Consider the following 22,127-nt stretch of genomic DNA (forward strand, 5'->3'; position numbering starts at 1 on the left):
CTTACCCAGCTGCTCAACAAGCTTGGCATAGACTGTATCAATCCTTCTCATGGTCTTCACCAAATCCTTCTTCCTAAACTTAATCTCCACTGTTCCTCCAGGCTCCAAAATGCCTCCCCTGGAAGGAAAGTTTGGTAAAGCAGGGACTGCTCTTCATAGAGAATAAATCCTGGGAAAAGAGAGGCAGCTCTCTTTTCTGAGTATTAGGGAGAGAAAACCTAAAAGGATTTTGCTTCCAGTGTGGGATTCTTGTCTACCCTGCTACTCACAGCTCACTCCAACACGCAGGTTAGAGAAAAGGCCTCCTGACTGCAGAACTGTTTTACTCGCCCACAGCCTTTGCTGGAGGCAGGAGGATATTCCAAGGAGACACCTTGGGGATATCCCAAACCTTTCCATTATTCTATGACACCTGCCACGCTGCTCTGCAAGAACCTTGGAACTTGTCACTGATGGCTTTGAAAGGGTTAAAACCAGATATCTCAAGTGGCAGAAGGTCCCTGCCAGGGGACTGTGGCTCTGCAGCCCCCATTCCCCAGCTCTCCCTTCCCTGCACAGGGGCTGTGGGGGACACCCACGTGTTTGGGGTGCTGACCTGCTCTCCTTGTCAGCGTAGAGCTCCACGTGCAGGGGGTTGATGGTGGGGTCGATGACCACCCAGGAGCCCCCCCTCAGCTCTGCGTGAGGGGGGATGTAGACCAGCACAGGCTGCCTGAAATCCCGCAGGCTGTCCACGATCAGGGCGCCGAACTTCAGCATTTGGTCGTACATGTCTGAGAGCCAAAGGGACTCAGTGGCTGGGTGACACCACTGCCATGGCCAGGCCACTGCCCCGGCCTCCTCTAGCTGCCCAAAGCCACCTTCTCTATCGGAGATACAAACAAGCTCCCCAAAACCAGCCCAGCAGGGAGCTGCCAACCCCTGGGACTTGGATCCTGCGATGCCCCAGCCCAATCCCATATCCCAGGGTGGTGTAGGCAGAACCCTGGTAGGCTGGGACAGCCCAGGACCCCGTGGGATGGCAGGGGTGCTGGCAGTATGTCACAGCATGGGAATCTGGGCATACCAAGCATGGATACCTTTCATGCCGCTGGAGAAGCCTCTCCAGTTGGCAAAGATCATCAGCGGGAGGTGCTCCCGGTTGAAATCCCGAATGGCCTGGGCTGTTTTAAAGGCAGAGTCTGGGAACCAGACCTGCCCAGCCTGCTGGATTATCTGGAAAAGACAGTGAGCAGCAGCTCTGAGAATGTGCCAGTTCTTCCCAGCACACCACACTGTAGGTCAGCAGCACGTGGTGTGAAATAGCTGAAAGGATACAAACTGACCGAGCACCCTTGATTTCACCAGAATTAAGAAAAATCCAGACATGCCAAAGAATTCTACTAAGCTTTTTCCCTGCTCTCCCCTCCAGCCTCCTCTCAGGTGCTGCTTGGCCTCACTAAGGTCTCCCCACACACCTTTGCCTCTGAGTCCAGGTTGGCGGGGTCCGCAGGGATCGTCACCTCCACAGTGCGGGTCTCAACAGCGATGACACCCACAGGGAGACCCCCCAGCCTGCAGCAAGGCAGGGTGGTCTCAGCAGAGGCCACTTCCCCTCCATGCTGCACCCCAGGCCCACCACAGAGCTGCTCCCCCTCCACCATCCCAAGAGCAGTGCCAGGGCTCTAGTGTGCTTGGCTACACATTCAGGTTCCCTGCCCCAGGCTCCATCCCCTGCTCCCCGCAGTACCTCGCTCTGCCAACCACAACTGTCTGAGCCCACGGCTTCATGATCTCCATGAAACTGCCCTGGTCGAAGAAGCCACTCTGCCAGACCCCCTTGAGACCTGTGGAGCACAGGAAAACATGGAATGGTGCAAGGGTGAGCACTGAAGGGCTCCCTGTGCACAACCCATGGAAAAGAACACCTTCTGCACCAGGACAGGGGGGTGCACCTGCAAGCTATTTCTGGGAGCAGTGCTGCAAAGGTCTTGGGCTGTCCTCACTTACTTGGATGGGGTCTCCCTGCCAGCATCCACCTGGGGTCGTAGGGGACTTTTGAAGGGATAAAATCAATTTCTCTTTCAACGGGGTCACTTATGGCAGTGACGGGCACAGGGCTCTGGTTATCCTGCAAGGGAGACCCCAAAGGGCAGGTCACCAGCCAGTCATGGGGTAACATCCCCCACGTCACCACCCTGCAGCACCCTCCTACCTTGGGTATGTAGGAGAGCCACTGCAGGATTGTGTAGACCCCCTCAAAGTCATCTGGGACGGTGACGTGGGAAACGCCGTTGTTGTGCATGATCTGCACTCCTCCCAGCTGGTTATTGGAGGTGTAAACCTCCCGGCCCAACACCTGCACAGAGTTACCAACAGAAACAGATGGGGCTCTGCCACCACAGGAGCTGCTCCCTTGCTCTGTTTGTTAATCCACACCTCTGCACAGACACGTTGCTTCTGGTCTGAGGCTGAATTTCCCCCTCTGTACAGGCTGATGTTAAAGTGAAGGGATCCTGCTTCCGTGCACAGGTTTAGTGCAGCAGGTTTGAAATCAGCTCAAACCAGCGTGATTTTGCCCAGAGATGGGTCCTGCCCCTGGGGCTGGAGCCCAACAGTCCCTGAGGCAGCTCATCCATCCCACCCTGCCCCAGGAATGATGCCCTGGCCCCTAAAACAACATTGCAAAGCTGTGGGGTGACATGGTCTCCCTGCTCAGTGAGACCAGCACAGCTGCAGCTCCTCCAGACAAGGTCCCATGAGATGATGAGCAGGGAGATGTCACCTTTACCCACGGGACAGGGAAGGAGCCCACACAGGGAGCGGTGTGAGGGACAGTGCCATGGAGGACACACAGCTGGACTCAGTACCTTATTGAGAGCCGTGACACCCGTGAGGATGATGTGGGAGTTCTCCACCTGGATGACGCGCTGGCCCAGCCTCACCAGGTAGGCGCCAATCCCAATGGCACGACAGGTCACCTGGGCACACACACAAGGATACGTGGGGTCACTGGGGGCAGAGGGTGTAGGATGGATCACAAACACCTGGAGAAGGATGCTCTGAAGGGATCTGATCCTTGTTGCATCCTGTTATCCCCTCCAGAGACACCTTAAAAGCAAGCAGGAGAGAGGGGAGGAGCAGGGGAGGGGCCCCAGCAGTACCATGCTGATGGTCACTATCTCGTCGTAGGCACAGGAGGACTCCCCAGCAATGGTGCCTGCAGCTCTCAGGTTTTCCACCCCAAATCCATTTTCCTTCCCGATTATGTCCAGGAGGACATACCTGCAGGGAAAGCAGAGCCATGGTGTGGGTGGGAGCAAGGGAAGAACTCACCTGTGTAATGTGTCTGTCAGGATGCTGAGCAAGGAGCTGGGAGATGCATCATGGCAGGATATAGGGCAGGGCTTGAGGTGTCTCTGTGCAACCCAGGGGATACCAGGGCTCACCTGGACTCACCACCTTCCTCCACGTGTTCACAGCGCACCGAGTTCATGGTGCTGATCCTTGTGTAGTCCTGGGGAGTCAGGTACAGATACCTGAACCCCTGAAAATGAAGAGCAGGAGGATGAGTTGCAGAACACCCAATGCACACACTCATGAGGGACATGGCCCCTCTCCAAAACCACCCCGAGCCCCCACTGAGCATCACCAGTGGCTGAGGGACCAGGGCTGGACAGAGCTTTATCTGGGGAGAGTTGAAGGAACCGTCCCTGTGGTGCTGGGTGCGGGTGTGAGCTCACTCCCCATTCTGATCCCACAGCTTGATGTGCCAATTTAGCCCTGGTCCTTCCTTCCCCAGCTAAGCCCTCCACTGTTTTCTGTGCTGCAGGGGGGGAGGTGCCCACACACCTTGTAGGGCTCGGCAGGGTCCACCCAGGCCACCTGGAACATTTGCTTGATCTCCTCGGCAAAGCCGATGCGGGCGCCGCTGTTGGCAGCGATGTAGACGCGGGGGATTCCCTCAGCCCGCGCCAGCTCCGAGGCCCTCAGGAACACCAGGTCCTCCTCGGGCCCGAAGGAACCGATCTTGTATGTGATGTCGTTGCAGATGAGCACGATGTCCCGGCCTTTGGGATACTCGGGGGTCTTCAGCTTCATTTTGAAAGCAACCATCCCCACCTGCCCCCAAACAGCACAAGGTACAGAATTCTCCAGAGAATCACAGAATCATTGAGGTTGGAAAAGACCTCCAAGATCATGGAGTCCAACCTTGACCGATCACTACCTTGTCAACTAGACCAGAGCACTGAGTGCCACGTCCAAGAGACATGGGGCTGAGCTGCAGGTGCATTAACCAACAGACAAGATGCTTGAGGAGCATCTCCTGAGCTTTAAACACACTGAGCCACCAGCCATTCCCACCTGCTTTCCCCACCCCATTCCCAAATCATCCCCCACTACCTCATTCCCTCCAGGGACCCTGTTCATCTGCACGAGGTGTCCCTGTGAGTCCAGCACCAGTTCAGTGTAAGTCAGGATGTCCTTGGGGTACTGTTCTGAGGAGCCCCACAGTTTGAAGAGAGCCTGCAGAGACACAATGCTTGGGATGAACTGGTGCAGGGGCCAGGCAGCTCCTGGGATATTGCCCAGCACAGACACACTACTGCAGCAGCCTGGGACTGGGAGGAGCAAAACTCTGTGTCAGGCCCCCAGTGCTGCAGCCCTCCTTGCATGGGGCTTCTGGTTCACATCCTCCATGAGTGCAACCACAGCAAGTTGCAAGAATCATCAAATCCTTGAATCGCTTGGGTTTGGAGGAGACCTTGAAGACCATCTAGTTCCAACCCTCACCACAGGCAGGGAGAGCCAGGAATTCCAAGAACTAGGAATTGGTTTAGAAATATTTCATATAACCAAAAATGTTGCGGTTTGGGCTCTTTTCTTTTTCTCATTGTCTAGGTCAGGGGAGAGGGGCCTTTTCCCCAGACGGGAATATTTAGGAAGGGTGAGGTCAAAGAACAAATGCAATAATTTAGAGCTCTTTCTGCTCAGCCAGACTCACCTGCCTGATCATCTCTGGGAAGTCATACACGTAGGTGGTGCCCAAGGACTGTGCCTGGAACCGCTTGGCCTGGAGCAGGTCCTTGGTGACGTAGGGGGTGTTGATGAGCATTCCATGCTGTGGCCCCTGCTTGTCTCCATATGACTGGAACATGATCTGAGGAGAAGGGCAGAGTGTTGGCTGCCTTCTCCCAGTGTCATGGTGAGTCTTCTGCTGGAGCACTCCTGAGCTCTGCCTGGCCAAGGTGCTTGTGCCTGTGTCCCAAGCATGATTTTCCACCCCACTCTTTGCTATTGAGGGGTCAGTGTCACACTGCTGTGTTGCAAGTACCAGTGACACCATAACCTTCACCTCCCAGACCCAAAACTGTCTGACCATGCACCAGCATCACCCCAAGGAGTACAACTGAACGGGGCTCAGAACATTTTGGAGCAAAGTATGACCATGGGGAACTCAACTGGATGCAGAGGGGAGTGAAACCAGACCAGCCCTGGGAATGCTGTTGGAAGTCTGGGGGCTCTGGACAGACCAGCATTGCAGATGCACAAGGAGTTTTGCAGAAGCCCCCCAGAGCTCTGCCACAGCCAGCAGTGCTCAGGCAGTCATGGCTGGGTTCTTGCAGCTGGAGCTGTGGTTACTCACATTGCCAGTGCTGGGGTCCCTCACTTCCTTGTAGAGGCTGATGTCCAGGTAGTACCCGGACTCGTTGGTCAGGAAGAGGCGGATGGGGATGGCGGTGGCAGTGGGTGTCAGGCGGATGTTGATCTTCACCTCGGCCTGCAGGACCCGCAGCTTCCAGAGGCGGCTGCCATAGCGCATCACCATGGAGCGCACCGACTCCTCGATCTGGGCATGGGATGGCACACGGATGGGTTGGTGGCTCCAAGGACAGCACTGCCCGCAAGTGCACAATGCCAGGGCCGGAACAGCCCTGTTGCACCTCAACCCCGAACAGCCATTTTGAATTTGCTTTGGAGAGCCCCTTCCCTCTTCCCCATCCCCACAGCCTGGTACTGACATCTAGCCTCTCTGCTGGGGGGAGGAAAACAGCTGTGGGTTGGCTGCCCATCCCTGCAGTGGTACTGAGCACAGGGGTGACAGAACCTCCGTCTGCAGATCAGCAACACGTAAATAGCAGGAAGCAGAATCCTGAGGAACACACCTTGGAGGGGTCCATGATGACGTTCGGGACGAAGTTGAGGAAGATGTGGTTGCAGTCGGTGCGGACGATGGTGTTGTTGAAGGCCACCTCCAGCTCATCCATGGCCTCCAGGAGCAGCCGCTCACCCTCGTTCTGCAGGTACTCGAAGGAGGCCTCCTGTGGTGGTCCGGGCAGCTCAGTGGTGCCCAGACCACCCCTGCACCCGAAACATGCCCACCAGGGACACCCGGCACCGCCTTGCCTTGGTGATGAGGTCGGAGTGGCGCACAATGGCGCGGATGAAGAAGCGGTAGTCGGTGGTCTCGGCGCCCGCCCGCACCTTGGCAGCCCCCAGGTACAGGTGCATCTTGTGGTTGGCGCAGGGAATGGCCGTCAGGTCGAAGTTGCGCATGCGGCTCAGCTCCAGCTGGAAGGCGAGCGCCGGCTCCAGGTGCCGGTAGATCCGATCCTCTGCAAACTGCCCCGGCACAGCCGTGAGCCCGTGGTGAGCCAGCACTGAGCCGGTGGTGAGCCAGCACCCCTGGGGCTCTGCTCCCACCCACTCTTACCTCATCCCTGGCTCTGAACGTGAAAAACTTTGGGAATTCTCTCTAGAAAAAAGGGAGAGAGAGGACAACATGAATAGTCCCAGCATGCAGAGGATTGCTCTGATTTTCAGTGGATTCATTAAAAGGGAAAAACCTTGCAGGCTTCACTCCCCAAAGGGAAAAGGGCTAGGAGGAATTAATTGGATTAGACTTTAGAAAGAAATTCTTCCCTGTGAGGGTGGGCAGACCCTGGCACAGGTTGCCCTGACGAGAAGCTCTGGCTGCCCCATCCCTGGACGTGTTCAAGGCCAGGCTGGATGGGGCTTGGAGCAACGTGGGATAGTGGAAGGTATCCCTGCCCATAGCATGGGGGTGGAATGGGATGTGCATTAAGGTCCTTTCCAACACAAACCACTCTGTGACTTTATAATGATTCTATGATGCCTTTTAAAGGCAGCTTAAAGCTATGTAGTGGCCCTGCAGGAACCACGTTACTGGAGATATGAGCTACATAAAGGCTGACACAGGAGATAAATCACCTATTGAATCACTCATTAATTAATTCTCAGCTCCTGATGCACAATGGGTTCATCCATCCCTCAGTGCTGTATAAGGTATTTAGAGATGTTGGAGGCTCAGTTGCACTCACCTGCTGGGCAATGAGGAATGTGATTCTCCGGAGACCACAGTCCACGAGGATATTTTTCTACACAGAAACAGAAGATTCTACCAGTCACAGGAGCACAAGCATCTCCAACAAAGGAGAAAACAAAACCCAAGCTATAGCATTTTGGTGACCCCCATGTGGAGATGAGGGAGTACCATGGGGTACAGTGCCCCAGCTTGAAGGCTCTGCAGAAAGGGGGTCCAGCCCCAGTGACAGACCTTGGACTGGGCAAAGGCCCTGAAGATGGGCACCAGCTTCTCATCTTCCACGTGGTCTGCTGAGCAAAGCGCAATGTTGAGGATGTGGATCGGCTCCTCTCGGATGTTCTGGCAACAAAATCCACCAGTCAACCCCAACTAGCAGCACCACTGCCAGACCAGCACCACCTGGGGGGGTCAGCAGTAGCACTGTGCCCACCTTGGCATCCTCCTCTTCATAGATGGTGGCTTGTGCCTCGCTGATGAGCCCGCTCTCCGACGGAGAGTTGGCAAAGCAGGAGATCACTTCATCGAAGTTCCTGCCCAAACAGCAGGGATGGGGTGACCAGACAGCACATTGTGCCCACCCTTGCCTGAGAGGACAGCACCAGGTGCCCACTTGGCAGGGATACAGGTACCAGCACAACAGTCCAGGGTGTGTGCCAGCTCCGCCAGCCCATGGCAAACCCACAGCTCATGAAACACAGCTCTGAGCGCTGCTGTGTAATGAGCAGAGATGTTTAACCTGGGCCATGTGAGCTTTAGCCAGGTCCCACATGTCCCCAAAAGCCACATCATGTCCCCACCAGGTAACTGTCCTAGTGAGAAGACCCAGCCTCCAGCTGTGATGGGAACTGGAGCTGCCTCAGGCACTGCCCAGCTGCAGCTCTTCCACCCTGTTTTGCTCTCCAACAACGACAGTGGCACCCAAAATGCACAAAACCAGCCAGGCATGTCCCCACACCCCCACCTTGTGAAGTCCTCAAATCTGCTGAAGGCCACCATGACTCCCATCCGCTGGCTTGGGGGGGAAAAGCCGCTGTCCATGAACAGCTCAGTGCTGTGCCGGGCCAGGTCAGGGTTGGAGATGCTGATGGGGACAGTCATCCTGCCAGGGGAGCAAGGTAGCCATCAGCCATGGGGAGAGGCACCTCTCCAGGGTCCAACCAGGACCATGGAGGTCCCACATGGGCCCCTGGCCTGGAGAGAGCTCATTCTGCTCCACCAATGGAGGTCCCACATGGGCCCCTGGCCTGGAGAGAGCTCATTCTGCTCCACCAGCAGCAGGACAGCACAGTGAGCAGCTCCTGCTGAGGGTCCCTGTGCTTCACATGGAGGGAATGGTACAAACCCGACAGCTTTGCAAAAAGAACCATGCCCAGGGGAGCGTGACCCCTGTACCTGTTGGGGTGGGAGGAGGGCAGCATGAACTGGAACTCCACCAGGCAGGTGCCATCCGAGAGCTGCCGGTGCTGGAGGCTGTTCAGCTCATAGGCGATGTAGCCCCGCCGCACATACACCTGAGGGGGATGCAGGAGGTACCACCATGCCCTTGCTTCCCCCACACCCCCCTGTGCCATCCCCAGATCCCCCGTGCCCCCTGCAGCCCCCCAGCCCTCACCTCCAGCGCTGCCATGCGCACCACCCTGTTGGTGTGGTAGAAGAAGACGGGAAGCACATCAAAGATGGAAGTTTCTGACAGGATCAGTTTCTGGGGGAAGAAAGCAGAATTTAGGGCAAGGATGAAGCGGGACCACCTTGCCCCATCACAGGATGGGGGAGGCACGTTCCAGAGGGGTCCCTCAATGAGGGGTGAGCAGGACTGGCAACTGGGATGCCCTGGGACAGCCAACCCACCATGGGGTCACAGACAGAGCCAGACACAGATCCACATGTCAGTTCCCTGCCAAATGCAGTGCAGAACAGGGGATGGAGACTGGCAGCACTGGAGTGCACCCCCTCCTCTGCTCCACACAGCCCCTGCAGCAAGGCTCTGAGTGCTTTTTTGGCTATTTTTAAGATTAAACCAGCCAGACTCCCTCCCCAAAGCCACCCGAATTCCCTCATGAAAAATGCACAATTCCCAACCTTGAGGTTCTCAGGGCAGTACTCGTGTCCATACATGTCGATGGCAGAGATGAAGATGGACTCCACCTGGTTGTGCCGCAGCTCGTAGGAGGGCATGTGAGAGGCAATGAGCACCTGTGAGGGGAGAGGTGGAGCTGGAGTGAGTGGCACAGGGCTGGGGACAGGGTTGGGATGGCACCACGTGGTACTCACTGACCTGCCGGGCCCTCAGTGCCACTTTGGAGTGCTCGGTCTTGCTGAGCTGTGTCAGCTCATGCAGGATGGCCGTCAGCTCGTCTGTCAGCGTGGGGTCACGGCCACACAGCTGGTCCTGCAAGGCCACATCAGCACAGCTCGGCTCAGGCATCTGGGATGGATTCATCCCAAACCCCAGCATCACATGGGATGCCTTCATCCTGCATGGGATGCCTTCATCCTGCACGGGATGGCTTCATCCCAAAACCCAACCCCACAGAGGCTATGGGTATAAAACCCAAGGCACTAAAATAGTGCAAGATGCTCTTTGGCCCAAGTCACCCATGCAACAGAGGGGAGATAATTAAAATAAAGGGACAAAATAAAGGGATAATGAGGTAGGAATGGACACTTGAATGCAAACCCCAAACCCTGGGATGCATTAAACATAGGAGCAGAAAAGCTGTTTCCCATGTGTCTATTTCAAGGAGAAAGCACAGGGCTGTGACAACTGTGGCCATCCTGCAGCGATACAGAGCTGCCTCAGCACACAGGCTCTTCCCTGCCACTAGCCTTTGCTCCTGGAGTCTCAGGCATGGGCTGTACTCACAATTAACATGATCACCAGCATGTTCTTCTTGGCCACCTGGGCGTGGGAGAAGATGCTCTCCAGCACAGGGTTCATGTCGGGTTTACACTTCTCCCGCAGGCTGATGACACACTTGTCATAGTGAGCTGTGGGGCAGGGCATGGTGAGCCCTGCAGCCCTCCAGAGAGCCCTGCACCCCCCCAGAGCCCCATAGGCCTTAACCCAGAAAGCCCTGAGCCCTCACCATGCTGGAACTGTGTCTCTACTTGCAGGTAACGCCTGAGCAGGTCCAGCACCACTGTCTTCATGTAGCCCCGGATGCCACTGCGGTACCTGGGGACCAAAAACCCCACTGTGCTGCAAGGAAGTGGCCATGGTGGAGGGACCAGGGGATCACAGACAGCACAGGGCTCACCTCTGCACCAGCTGCACCAAGCTCTGTGTGTTCATGAAGAAGACCTCCCGCTCAGCCTTCCTCTGCAGCGTGGCCGCATGGGTGTCCAGCACGTTGGCGATCTGTGGGGAGAGGGGACAGGCTCTGGGGTGGCTCAGGGGCACAAGGCCAGCAGCTCACCCCTTCCCTGGGGATGGGGCTGCTGCACCTGGAGCCTTTCCCTTGGTCTTTTTCTCCCAAAGTGAAAAATGCTAAGCGGCAAATAAACACAAAACAAACACACAGATAGAAACAAATAGAAAGATAGAAACAAACACACAGATAGAAACAAATAGAAAGATAGAAACAAACACACAGATAGAAACAAATACACAGATAGAAACAAATACACATAGAAACACACATATTTCCCTCACCCCTAAGATCTTGGTAGCACAAATTCAGGGAGAAGCTCCAGTTAAAAGGAGTGGGGCAGAGCTGGGTGCAGCCCCTGTGGCGCTCACCTGCTGGCTGGGGAAGCGGCAGAGCACCGAGGTGATATTGCTGGCATACTGTGCCATCACCTTTCGGATGGACTTCTCCACGGACAGTGGGATTCTTCCCGAAATGCTCGTCATGATCTCCTGCAGCTCCAGGAGGGGCAGGGCAGGGTCCCGCAGGGTGGTCATCAGCTGTGCCACCCATTCCTTCACCTGTGGGAGCAGAAGCTGGTGCTGCCCGCTCCCACCGGCACTGCTGGGCTCGCCGTTGTGGCAAACACGTGGCAGCAGGGCAGGACACCCGGCACATGGCACCCACCTTGGCCTTGAAGTAGGGCTCAGGCAGGCAGTACCCATTCATGATGTTGGTGAGGTTGTCCAGCACGTTGCGGAGAACTTGGTGCTGCTTCTCGCCGGTGATGGGGAGGGTCTGCTGGGCTGGGAGCCCCCCTGTGAACAGCTGCGCCTGGAGAGGGCACAGGGAGGTGGCCTGACCTGTCCTTGCTGACCTGGGACAGACCCTCCCCAAGAGCTGCAGCTGCCCCAAAGGAAGCAGCACAACCCCTCCAGTCTGCTTTGCATTAGATTCAGAGGAAGCACTTGACATTCAGGTTCATGGCTGTGCCAGTGCCTCATCAAGCTAAACGTGCAGAAAACCTGGATATTTTAGTGCTTTAGATGCACATTTTTAGTGCATGTGAGCCTCTGCACACCGAGTAAGCACGTGTGGGACACTGAAACAGAGCAATCCACATGCAGCAGTTCTTAAGGTCCAGCACAGCTGGCTAAGGGACATGGCATGACCCCCCGAGGCACGGGGACACATCCCCGTGTCGCCCCAGTCAGGGCAGCTTCTCCACTTTGTCCCTCAGGGCACATTCCCGGGATGCCAGCTGGGAGCAGGCAGGAGGGGACAGCAGCGTGGCAGGGCCCCCACAGACTCACGGGCTTCACTTTGCTGGGATCATCGAGCTGGAGGCGAGCGATGACACAGCCGGCCTCCAGCAGCGCCCCCGGCCGCTTGATGTAGTGCACCCGCCCGGCCTCCTTCACCGTCAGCGTCATGATGGTCTTCATCACCTGGGCGGGGAGGGGCAAGACCGTAAGCGTGACAGCAGCACCCCTGGGCTGCAGATCCCACGAGCATCGCGGCAGCGTGGGTGGGTTCCACCCTTGCTGTCCCCCAGCGCTGCAGGAATGCTGCTCCTCCAGCTTTTCTGCAAAACTCACCTCAATTTCTGCAAAAACCTTCCCCTTGTCCACGTGGCCACCGTCTTCCACCACGTACTGCAGCAGCTTCCCCGCGGAGGGCGAGCGCAGCACCGTTGGGTCCTTCTCCTTCTCGAAGGTGCACGTTTTGTTGCCGATGGTGATCCGGTACCTTAAGGAGAGGGAAAGGTGCCACCAGCCAGCTGTGGGTCAGCGGGGATGGTTGATGGGGCCCTGTGAGGAGGGAGGTACCTGTCGATCTCCTCCTTCATGTAGGTGGTGTAGCTGCAGCCATTGTAGGACAGCAGCAGCCCGCCGTCGTTGAGCCGGTGCACGTCTATCTCGATGTGCGTGTGGTTCATGATGACCACGTACGTCGTCAGCGACTGGCGGGCGACCTGCGGGCAGGGAGACCCCTCAGTGCAACCCCAAAACACCACAAGGGTCGGGCTGGGGGTTGCTGGGGTGGCAGAGAGTGAGGAGCATCTCTCTGCACTCCGTGCAAGGGCCAGTGCCACAGGATGGGGCTGTGCGGAGGCAGCAACCTCCTCAGGCTGCACCAAGGAGCTGGTTTAACTCACAGCCCAAAGCTGGGTTAACTCACAGCCCAGAGCTGGTACAATTCACAGCCTGGAATTAGTCTAGCTCACAGCTCAGAGCTGGTTCAACTCACAGCCCAGAGCTGGTGTAACTCATGGCTCACCTGCTGCTTTCATTGTGAGTAGGGAGTTTTGCATGAAGTTCAACTAACTGGGTTTAAAAGCAAGAAAAGGAAGTCTTTTAATAAACTTAGGGCAACAGGCTGTATGAAACTGTCTAGTTAAAATGAGGTTATTAAGGTTATGAGGTTATTAACCTCAATTTTTATGCTGCACTGTTTTAAAGGACCTTTGTCCCTGAGGGCAGAAATAGGTCCCTGTCCCTGTGCAAGTGCTGTGGCCAGTTCAGGGGGAGCACAGCCCTGTCCTCACCTGCAGGATGTACTTCACACCCTCGTAGATGAGCTCCACGTCGACAATGTTCAGCAGGGAGGCTGCTGGCAGCACCTGCCCCCTGGAACACAGCGGAGGGGTCAGGCACCACGGCATTCCTTGCCTCTCCAAGCGTTGGGATGCAGTGGTGCTGTTGGGGCATGTAAGCTCCCAGCTGGCTGTGGGAGGGAACAACAGTGACTGGAGGGGACAAGTGTCAGCTTTAAATGACCCACATGAGCACTATGTACAAACGGATCTGGAGGGAGGCCAAGCACTAGGAAAACACTCAGATAAGGTGTGTGGGAGAGCCCTGGGCACCCTCCAAGGCCAGAGGAATAACCTTGATATTCAAAAACAAAAGCAAGCTGCATCAGCCAAGCCACTTTCCCTTGAAAGCTGTTTTCCCAGCCTCAGGAAATCTTTTCCGCTCTCCAAACAGAGTGATAGTGAAGGAGCCAGAGCTGTGAGTCACAGCAGATCCTCGTCCCTGGCTCTCACAGGGCTACTGCCACTAGACGTGCAAAGCTTTTGCAGCAAAAATGGAAGGAAGACGGTCCAGGAGAGCAACACTCAGGTCTCCACTGTGGCTGCCCCATCCCTGGAAGTGTTCCAGACCAGGTTGGGCAGGGCTCGGAGCAACCTGGTCTAGTGGAAGATGTCCCTGCCCATGGCAGGGAGATGGGAACTAGATTGTCTTTAAGGCCACTTCCAACCCAAACCATTCCATGAGATTCACTCCCTGTGCCCCCCTCCGGGCAGCCCCCACCCCACACCTCTCCAGCGTGTGCAGGAAGTCAGTCATGCACGTTCTGAAGGCAGCATCCGCCACATTCAGGGCACCACAGACAAGCCCCAGCATCGTGTCCGGCTTCTCTGCCTGAGGGGGGCAAAAATAACAGGGTTTGGGTCCTAGACCAGGAGGGGAGTGGTGACCCCAGAGACCCCTATGTGCCCCACCTGCACTTTCTCAGCGATCAGATGGTCCAGCCAGCCTGTGTGTATCTTGTTGTTCTGGAAGCTCTCTGTCTCCAGCAGCTTAATCAGATACTCCACTGTGGTCCGGAAATCCCCACGGATAGACAGCTCCTTCAGGGCAACCACCATGTTCCTTTGGGGAGCAAAACCCTCCATTAGTGACCAAGAATACAGTGTTTGGCTTTCAGCAGAGGAAACAGGGGAGCCACGGGGACTGGGATGACGAGCTCCTGAGGTGATGAGCTCCTGAGCCCTGGGCACCTTCACAGAATAGAATCACAAGATGGTTTGGGTTGGAAGGAACCTTAAAGATCATCCCATTCTACCCCCCGCCATGGGCAGGGACATCTTCCACAAGATCAGGTTGCTCAATGTCCTGTCCAACCTGGTCATGAAACAGTCCTGGATGAAACAGGCCCACAGTCAGAATTCTCTTAATAAAACACTTAAACACTCAAGACGGTCTCACTACATGTTGTTCAATTCCTGAATGGACACTGCCGTTCCCAGGCACTCGGCAATGCTCAGGACATCACTACTATGTGTCCTTGAGGATCAGGTTAATAAACTGGGGCCATAGCACCACCACAGTCCTAAAAACTCTGGCTTTGGCCAGACAGCCCTGGCAGCACAAGCCAGCTGCTCAGCACAGTGGCACTGTTCTGGGCCTCTTGGATAAAAGCCACTTTTTCCAGCTCATGCGCTGATTGTGACTCTTCCTGAGGACACCACCCCCTCCAACCCATCCTGCCACACTCACGAGATGGCCTCCTCCCGGTTCTCTCCCCAGGAGAAGCAGTGCCCGAACTGGGAATCAGTGAACTCGTGCAGCCCCCCGGCCGCTGCCACACTGAAGTACCCCCAGACGTTCTTGCTGCTGCGGAAGTTCAGCTCCTGCACCGTCCCTGAGCTGGGCTTGAAACCCTGAGCCAAGACAGAGCAGGGATGGAGGAACTAGGACTGAGACTCATGCAGTGAGACAGGGAAGGGGAACCCACATGGGGAACTCACATGAACATTGTCCGGCTGGGGAGGACCATGCCCAGATCAACCCCACAAATGGCAGGGTCCCCTTGTCCCCACATGTGGGGCTGGTGCACGAGGCCCCGACCCCAGCTCACCTCCTCGGGGTTCTCGCTGGTGATCCGGGCAGCAATAACGTGGCCTCTGGGCACGGGGGGGTTGGTGGGGCTGTGGAAGCTGATGGGGGTGTCCCCCCAGGGGCTCTCCCCGTACAGCACCCGGATGTCTTTTATCCTGTGCAAGGGAACGCCCATCGCGATCTGTGTGAGGAACAAGGGCTTGAGCTGCCAGAGCAAGACTTCAGCATCAAAATTAACACTGGGAGACATCAATAGGTGATTTGAACACAAAGCTCCCAGAAAATGCCATAGGAGAAAGAGGGATGCTACATCACTTCCACTTGTGCCTTCCATCCTGATATATGGGACAGGTTTCCTGTGCCAGGCTTCAGCCCAGCACTCCTCTCTAAATCACTAAATCCTCTAACACACCTTGGATTTCCCCGTGTGTGCAGATACCTGCAGCTGGGCCGCTGGGAGGTTCACATCCGCCACCATCTCCGTGCACGGGTGCTCCACCTGCAGGCGCGGGTTCAGCTCCAGGAAGTGGAAGCTCCCGTCCTCGCTGTACAGGTACTCCACGGTGCCCGCGCTCACGTACCCCACCATCTGGGCCAGGCGGACGGCACACTGCGGGACAGGGGAGACCCCGCAGGGATCAGGGAATCAGGGGAGACCCTGGCTTGGAAGGGACCCACAGGGATCATTGACCCAGCCACTGGCCGTGCATAGGACACCCCAAAAATCCCAACCTGTGCTTGAGAGTCCAAATGCTCCCTGAACTATGTCAGGCTTAGGCCTGTGACCACTGCCCTGGGAAGCCTGTTACAGTGCCTGACCACCCTGGACAGGGAGTCCCTGCTGGGCTCAGGAGTCCTTCCCTTCCTTAAAACCCCAATAAACCCAGCAAGAACCAGACCACTCAGTTTCCCACTAAAAGCTCATGCTGCCCCAAGACCAGGCCGCCCACCTTCTCCATGACCTTGGTGACAGCAGGGGCTGCGATGGTGGCCGGTGCCTCCTCGATGATCTTCTGGTGCCGGCGCTGGATGGAGCAGTCGCGGCCGAAGAGGGAGATGGCATTGCCATACTCGTCGGCCAGCACCTGCACCTCCAGGTGCCGCGCGTGCTGCGCCAGCTGCATCAGGAAAATGGGCGAGCCGGGCGCCTCCGCCTGCACCTGCAGCGGGGAGAGGGTTGTGCTCTGCCATCACCCCCCAAAATTCACCCCAGGAGGGAGGCAGAGTTCAGGCAGAAAGTGGGAGATGCCCAGGGTGGGAGCAGGACCTGCTGTGTGCCCCAGGGTGGGATGGGGACAGGGATGAGGGTTCTGGGCACCTCTTACCTGACGGAAACAGGCACCAAATTCCTCTGCTGCCTCCACTTTTCGGATGCCTTTGCCCCCACCACCTTCTGCTGCCTTGATCATCAGTGGGTAGCCGATCCTCATGGCCACCTGAGGGACAAGGGCTGGAGTGACCACAGCGCTTTGGACCCCAAACCACCACCCCAACAGCCCACACAGCTCCATACATCCCTGAGCAGGATTGCACCAAGTCACTGCCATGCAGAGTGAAAAACTGCTGCTACCACAGACTTGTGTCACTGTCACATGTGCTGGAGGCCACAAGGGCCAGGGCAGGCAGGCTCTGAGGAGAAATCATGGTGGGCAAGAGACAACCAGCTGCCCATGGGCTCAGTGTTACCTCCAGGCCTTCCTCCAGGTCCTTCACGCAGCCCTGTGCGTATGTCTCCAGGGGGATGCTGATCATCTGCTGATGCTTCTCATCCTCCTCAGACCACTGGGCCATCAGACCTGTAGGCATGACCAGAGCTATGGTCACCCCCAGGGTGGCACAGCTGGTGGGGCATCCTGGCTGTGCCCAGAATGCTGGGGATTCTGCATTGGCACACACCATTTCCCATTTCCATGCATCCCATCTCCAGAAACCCCTCTGCCCAAACCAACAGCTGCAGTGGGGTCCCCAATACCTGCAGCCAGCCAGGCCAGGGACCCCAACCTTGGTGTTTGTTCAGGGGGCAAAGAAAGGCAGGGAGAGGAAGTGGGGGAGCAGGGAGGATGTGGGGGCTGTGAGGGGCTCTTACCACTCCCACTCCATGGCAGTGTGGGGATATCCAGCGTCTGAGCCACGATGGTGGAGGCGACTTTGTCCCCCAGCGCCCACATGGCATCACTGGGGGGACCTTCAGAGAGGAGGGAAGGGGTGAGGGGGTCAGTCCAACCCTATAGGCCCATTCCCGTCATATGGAGGCTGCAGGGAGCTGCTCCCCACTGAGTCAGCACCACCAGCCCTCCTGCAAGGAGTGGAGGCATGGGAAACACCCCCAGACCCACTGCCCAGTTCAGGATGGAGCTCAACCCTTCTCCAAGGGGAGCCCAGGCTGACCCTGGCTGGGAATCCCATGAGGTTTACTCCCACCTAACATTCTTCCATGAACACTGCATCAGCTCAAGAATTACAGGGAAAACTCAGAAAACAGTGAGATTCCTGGGAATGTTGCAGGAAACCAGCCTGGGGTCTGCCACTCTGCAGGGTGGGCATGCCAGAGGCACCAAGGGGGCATTCCCAGTGCAGTGTCCCTGGGAGCGAGAATGTGTGCACACACCAACCCAACACCTGCTGCTCCCTCCAGGACAAGGAAGCAATGAGACCTTACCTAGGAAAGCTATCCCATTTTTCTGCAGGAGTTCTGGCAGCTTGTGGTTTTCCGAGGCATGTCCCCAGCCAGCCCACACCGCCTGGCACACGGAGAAGGAGCATTGGGAGCATTACCCCTGTGCTGGATCTCCCATTGGCCACACGCTGTGCCCAGCTCGTCGGCACACAGGGACATCACCCATTTTGGGGTGGCCCCTCTGCCCAGCAGCTTCCCTTGGCAAAGAAGTGGGAGACACATGAGTGGCCACTACCTGGACTGGGATCCGTTTGGAAATGTCCACAATCAGCTCCACGTTGGCGTAGTTGTTGTTGTTGGTCCCACCGGGGACGGGCACATAGTGATCTGCCATCTTGATGTACTCTGCAAGACAGCACGTGGGGGTGCTGGGAGCCAGTCCCACGAGCTGCACCTCCCCCTCAAATCCTCCACCCCAGCGAGGCTGGAGGGGAGGAAAATTATTTCCTCCCAAATTTGACTGCACAGGAGGAAAGTCTGTGACCCTGGGCTATGCAGATCCCTCACATCCCAGGCAGGAAAGAGCTGCCCCCACTCAGCCCCAGGCAGGGAACTTGTCTCCTGGGATGCTTCCAGGAATTACCTGCGTTAGCCTTGAGGTCCTCAGGGGTGACCATGACCACGAAGCGGATGGTGCGCTCGTTCCGGAACATCTCGTATGCCCAGCGGCGGATGGAGCGCATGCACTTCACGGCAGCGATGCCGTTGTTGGCAATGAGGACCTGGGGATGGGACAGGGAGTGGCAGGGTGGACCTTCTCCTTGCTGCTGGGGTGCAGGACAGGGAGTATGGCCTCCAGGGATGGCAGCAAGGGGACAAGCGATGGATGTGGGGCAAAGTAGGGTGGATGTGTTAACCGGGCACTTCCTGACAGTACATCCTGGCAGAGCAGGAGGCTCCTCAGCAGCATCTCTATGTTTGGGGGATAACCAAGGATGGGACTTCAGCCATCGTTTGTGCCCACCAGCCAAAGCCTCTGTGTGGTGTTCCCTCTCCCAGCCCATGAGAAGCTGGGCGATGAACAGCTTTGGGTTGCCCTGGGCTGCCATCAGTTTGAGCCCAATGGACATGGGACTCTTGGGCAGTGCTCAAGGGTGTCCCTGTGAAAAGCAGTGACCTCCCCCCCAGTTCCAGGCAGGGGTGTGTGGGGACAGACCTTCTCAATGACACGGTTGCCCCCAAAGCGGGTGACGAACTCTGCCGGGGAGGCGACGGAGAAGTCCCGCTGCAGATCCATCTTCCTGTGCTCATGGCCCGGCTTCGGCAGGTGTGTCCCGGACATGCTGGGCCTGCGGTGGGATGTGATGGCTGTTACTGACCCCATAGCCACCCCAGTGTGTCCACAGCCACTCCAATGAGCCCACAGCCACCCCAGCGAGCCCACAGCCATGTCTCTAGGCCGAACAGGGCATGTTCCAAACCCCATGGCACAAGCACCCAGCGTCTGAGGGGTGCAGCCAGGCTTGGGCCTTCCCATGGCTCTGCCCAGAGTTTTAAGCAACTTCTAATTCTGAAGCAGGTTCACATCCCCCCTCATAGCTCAGCCAGATATTTCGCTGTTATTCCATAAGTGAGCTATAAATAAACAAAGGAGGGAGGACCACCCCCGGAACCCCCTCAGACAAGCAGATTTTGTACAAGTAGCACTTGGCACATTTATTTTAAGAGGATACATGCAAACCCTTCTGGGATGTTGGCAAATGTCCCAGTCTCTGCCTGCACTCAGGGTATTTTCTGAGTAGCTGGAGCACCCCACCGGACAGTGCCAGGTTTATCTGCCCTCCCTCAGCCCCAAACCCACCACAAAGCCCATCCCCTCCTGAAAACCACAACCCTGTCTATAACATGACTCAGGCAGGACATAAGGACATTCCTTGTATGTGGAAGCACAGAGAAGCAGAAGGGATAGCGCTGGCAGCTCTGTGAGCCCACCCTAAACCCAGCACAGCAAGAGTCACTGCCAGGCTGTAGTGTCATAACACGTCCCCACAGCCAAAGAGGTGTTATTTTTAACCCAAGCAGAGCAGCCAGAGGAGCTGGGCAGCAGAACTTGGTTTCCAGTTGTTCCTGCTGGCCCTCAGCTGCGCTCCCATGGGAGCTGACTGGTGCAGACCAGCAGAGAGCTGCCCCACAGCCCTGACAGTACCGGGAAAAGTCACTGTGAATTTGCCCAAAGCTCATCTAGTTCTCATCAATTCATCACAAAACACCAAAGAGCTACTTTCATAGACTTGCAGGAACAGCACAGGAGCATCCCACATACTCCAGTCCTGCAGGGATGTATTTCCCCACATACAATACGAGGAGTGTCTTAGCATCGCCCCATAGCAGAAGCAAAGTGACCCTGGCAGCAAGACTGGGGCCCTTCCATCCTGTTTGATATCCAAAACAGTGATTTTGGGGAAGCACCTCCTGCCCTGGTCGTTGCCACGCTCATGCACATGGTGCTGCTGTCACACAGCGCTTGGGGACGCCGGCTCTCCCTGGGGTTCTGCCCCAAAGGGAGTTGGAGGGGGACATCGACTTGGGGGACTCAAGAAGCATGTGCACTCCAATTTTAGTACTAGGTTCCCTGAGAAATGCATCCACCATCTCCAGCCTAGCCATCCCACTGCATTCCCAGCCCCAGCACCGTACCTGATGCCCCTGGGAGGCTCCAGCGAGGTGGTCATAGCGGGGGACTCGGGGATGGTGCCCCCCACCCCAGCCAGGCTGCTGCGCCGCCGGCCCACCCTGAAGGCCGTGGTCATCACCTCGTCATCGGAATTGTCATCAAAGGAGCCCAGCACAAACTTGGCGAGGGACGGGCGGCGCAGGGCAGCGGGGTTGTACACGGCCAGCTGCTCCTGCTCCCCGGCCACGGCTTTGGTGGCCCTTGGAGGTGGGTGGGGGTCCGGGGGGCTAACTTGGGATGGAGGCTTAGCTGCGGAAGACTGCTCCAGGGTCTTCTCCAGCTTCTCCTCCACCTTGCATGGAAGGTTGGCCATTGTGGCCCCAATGAGCAGCACCAAAAGCAGCAGGAGAAGGGCAACCAGTAGCATTCACCAGCCCTGGGAGAGGGGGAGAACCTCAGTCATGGAGAACCCAAGCCCCTCATCAGCTGGAGTCATGGCAGTAACCCCCCAAACACAACGGCCCCTTCCCCATTCCTCCCCACCCCACAGCCCCCACAGTGCCAGGCCAGGCATTACCAGGGTGACCACAGGCTCAGCCAGAGCTGTTTTACCTGCTCAGAGCAGGGGAAGCTGTGAGGGGGCAATTGGGGCACAGGAGCAGCTCTGTGAGGGGATGATGAGGGCACCAGAGCAGTAGAAGCTGTAAGGGGATAATGGGGGCACAGGAGCAGGAGCTGTGAGGGGTGATGGGGGCACCAGAGCAGGGGGAACTGTGATGGGACTACAGGGGCACAGGAGCAGGGGGAGCTGTGAGGGATGAAGGGGGCACCCACTGGAGCAGGAGGAGCTGTGAGGGGGCAATGGAGGTGCAGCCCCACTCTGAGGGGCTGACATGGCCTCCCACCCCCCAGCCACTGGCAGCACCCTCAGGAGGGCAGCAAGGCCACCCCACCACCCCCAGCCTGGCCCCTCAGAGATGGGGGGGCCTTAGTGGAACCCACAAATCTCCACAAGTCGGGTCGATCATCCCCATCAAACTGGGGATGGCAGGGAGTGAAAACCACCACGGCCCCCTCAGCCCCGAGAAAGGTCACTCACCATCGGTGCCGACCCGCGCGTCCCCTCACACCGACATGGACAATTCCAGCTGCTCTCCCGGTCACGCTGCTCTCAGTGATCACTCCCTGTGTCCATCTGTCCCGCCCAGGCTGAATCCCACCCGCTGCCAGGGCCACTCCGCCGGGGAAGCACGGCCCAGGCCCCCCCCGGGGTGTTCCAGTGGCGTCTCACACGTGACTGTCACGTCAAGCACAAATATTTCCCCGCTAACGTGTCTGGAAAACTTCTGCTGGAGATGAGGGTGGAAAGAGGGAGGGAGGGCCCAGGACACCCGATCCTTGGGGGACAAAGGTACCCTGGCCCTGTGCCTGGTCATGGGGACAGGGAAAAGGACAAGCTCCTGTGTTTATCTCCCTGAGAGGAGCAGGGACTCCCCTTCCACCCACTGAAGAACCAGAGCCTCCCTCCCTCCCT

The 22,127-nt window shown here is 57.1% G+C and overlaps 1 protein-coding gene across 1 annotated transcript in view; it reads right to left on the reverse strand.

Annotated features, from left to right (window-relative positions):
• Window positions 1-21,840, reverse strand: part of ACACB (acetyl-CoA carboxylase beta) — a 26,102-nt gene extending 4,262 nt beyond the window's left edge. The window contains exons 1-49 of the mRNA XM_029961183.1: window positions 21,693-21,840; window positions 20,617-21,029; window positions 19,136-19,268; window positions 18,563-18,701; window positions 18,215-18,324; window positions 17,962-18,043; window positions 17,389-17,487; window positions 16,989-17,098; window positions 16,628-16,738; window positions 16,253-16,462; window positions 15,742-15,912; window positions 15,322-15,483; window positions 14,961-15,124; window positions 14,183-14,333; window positions 13,999-14,102; window positions 13,223-13,304; window positions 12,504-12,649; window positions 12,273-12,423; window positions 11,988-12,122; window positions 11,362-11,508; window positions 11,067-11,255; window positions 10,585-10,685; window positions 10,414-10,502; window positions 10,191-10,315; window positions 9,603-9,716; window positions 9,407-9,520; window positions 8,940-9,029; window positions 8,720-8,838; window positions 8,289-8,426; window positions 7,758-7,857; window positions 7,559-7,666; window positions 7,323-7,379; window positions 6,695-6,736; window positions 6,388-6,603; window positions 6,147-6,302; window positions 5,627-5,830; window positions 4,985-5,140; window positions 4,384-4,506; window positions 3,832-4,101; window positions 3,429-3,526; window positions 3,144-3,264; window positions 2,850-2,960; window positions 2,195-2,338; window positions 1,990-2,110; window positions 1,730-1,826; window positions 1,458-1,554; window positions 1,080-1,215; window positions 596-773; window positions 6-118 (exon numbers count right to left, since the gene is read on the reverse strand). Of these exons, the coding sequence (XP_029817043.1) occupies window positions 6-118; window positions 596-773; window positions 1,080-1,215; window positions 1,458-1,554; window positions 1,730-1,826; window positions 1,990-2,110; window positions 2,195-2,338; window positions 2,850-2,960; window positions 3,144-3,264; window positions 3,429-3,526; window positions 3,832-4,101; window positions 4,384-4,506; window positions 4,985-5,140; window positions 5,627-5,830; window positions 6,147-6,302; window positions 6,388-6,603; window positions 6,695-6,736; window positions 7,323-7,379; window positions 7,559-7,666; window positions 7,758-7,857; window positions 8,289-8,426; window positions 8,720-8,838; window positions 8,940-9,029; window positions 9,407-9,520; window positions 9,603-9,716; window positions 10,191-10,315; window positions 10,414-10,502; window positions 10,585-10,685; window positions 11,067-11,255; window positions 11,362-11,508; window positions 11,988-12,122; window positions 12,273-12,423; window positions 12,504-12,649; window positions 13,223-13,304; window positions 13,999-14,102; window positions 14,183-14,333; window positions 14,961-15,124; window positions 15,322-15,483; window positions 15,742-15,912; window positions 16,253-16,462; window positions 16,628-16,738; window positions 16,989-17,098; window positions 17,389-17,487; window positions 17,962-18,043; window positions 18,215-18,324; window positions 18,563-18,701; window positions 19,136-19,268; window positions 20,617-21,020 (6,538 nt within the window). The 5' untranslated portion in view covers window positions 21,021-21,029; window positions 21,693-21,840. The remainder of the gene's footprint in view (window positions 1-5; window positions 119-595; window positions 774-1,079; window positions 1,216-1,457; window positions 1,555-1,729; window positions 1,827-1,989; window positions 2,111-2,194; window positions 2,339-2,849; window positions 2,961-3,143; window positions 3,265-3,428; window positions 3,527-3,831; window positions 4,102-4,383; window positions 4,507-4,984; window positions 5,141-5,626; window positions 5,831-6,146; window positions 6,303-6,387; window positions 6,604-6,694; window positions 6,737-7,322; window positions 7,380-7,558; window positions 7,667-7,757; window positions 7,858-8,288; window positions 8,427-8,719; window positions 8,839-8,939; window positions 9,030-9,406; window positions 9,521-9,602; window positions 9,717-10,190; window positions 10,316-10,413; window positions 10,503-10,584; window positions 10,686-11,066; window positions 11,256-11,361; window positions 11,509-11,987; window positions 12,123-12,272; window positions 12,424-12,503; window positions 12,650-13,222; window positions 13,305-13,998; window positions 14,103-14,182; window positions 14,334-14,960; window positions 15,125-15,321; window positions 15,484-15,741; window positions 15,913-16,252; window positions 16,463-16,627; window positions 16,739-16,988; window positions 17,099-17,388; window positions 17,488-17,961; window positions 18,044-18,214; window positions 18,325-18,562; window positions 18,702-19,135; window positions 19,269-20,616; window positions 21,030-21,692) is intronic.
• Between the last annotated feature and the right edge of the window lie 287 nt (window positions 21,841-22,127).

Source organism: Manacus vitellinus, unplaced genomic scaffold, assembly GCF_001715985.3.
Source record: "Manacus vitellinus isolate BGI_N305 unplaced genomic scaffold, ASM171598v3 scaffold_31_pilon, whole genome shotgun sequence".
In the NCBI taxonomy this organism is placed as follows: domain Eukaryota; kingdom Metazoa; phylum Chordata; class Aves; order Passeriformes; family Pipridae; genus Manacus; species Manacus vitellinus.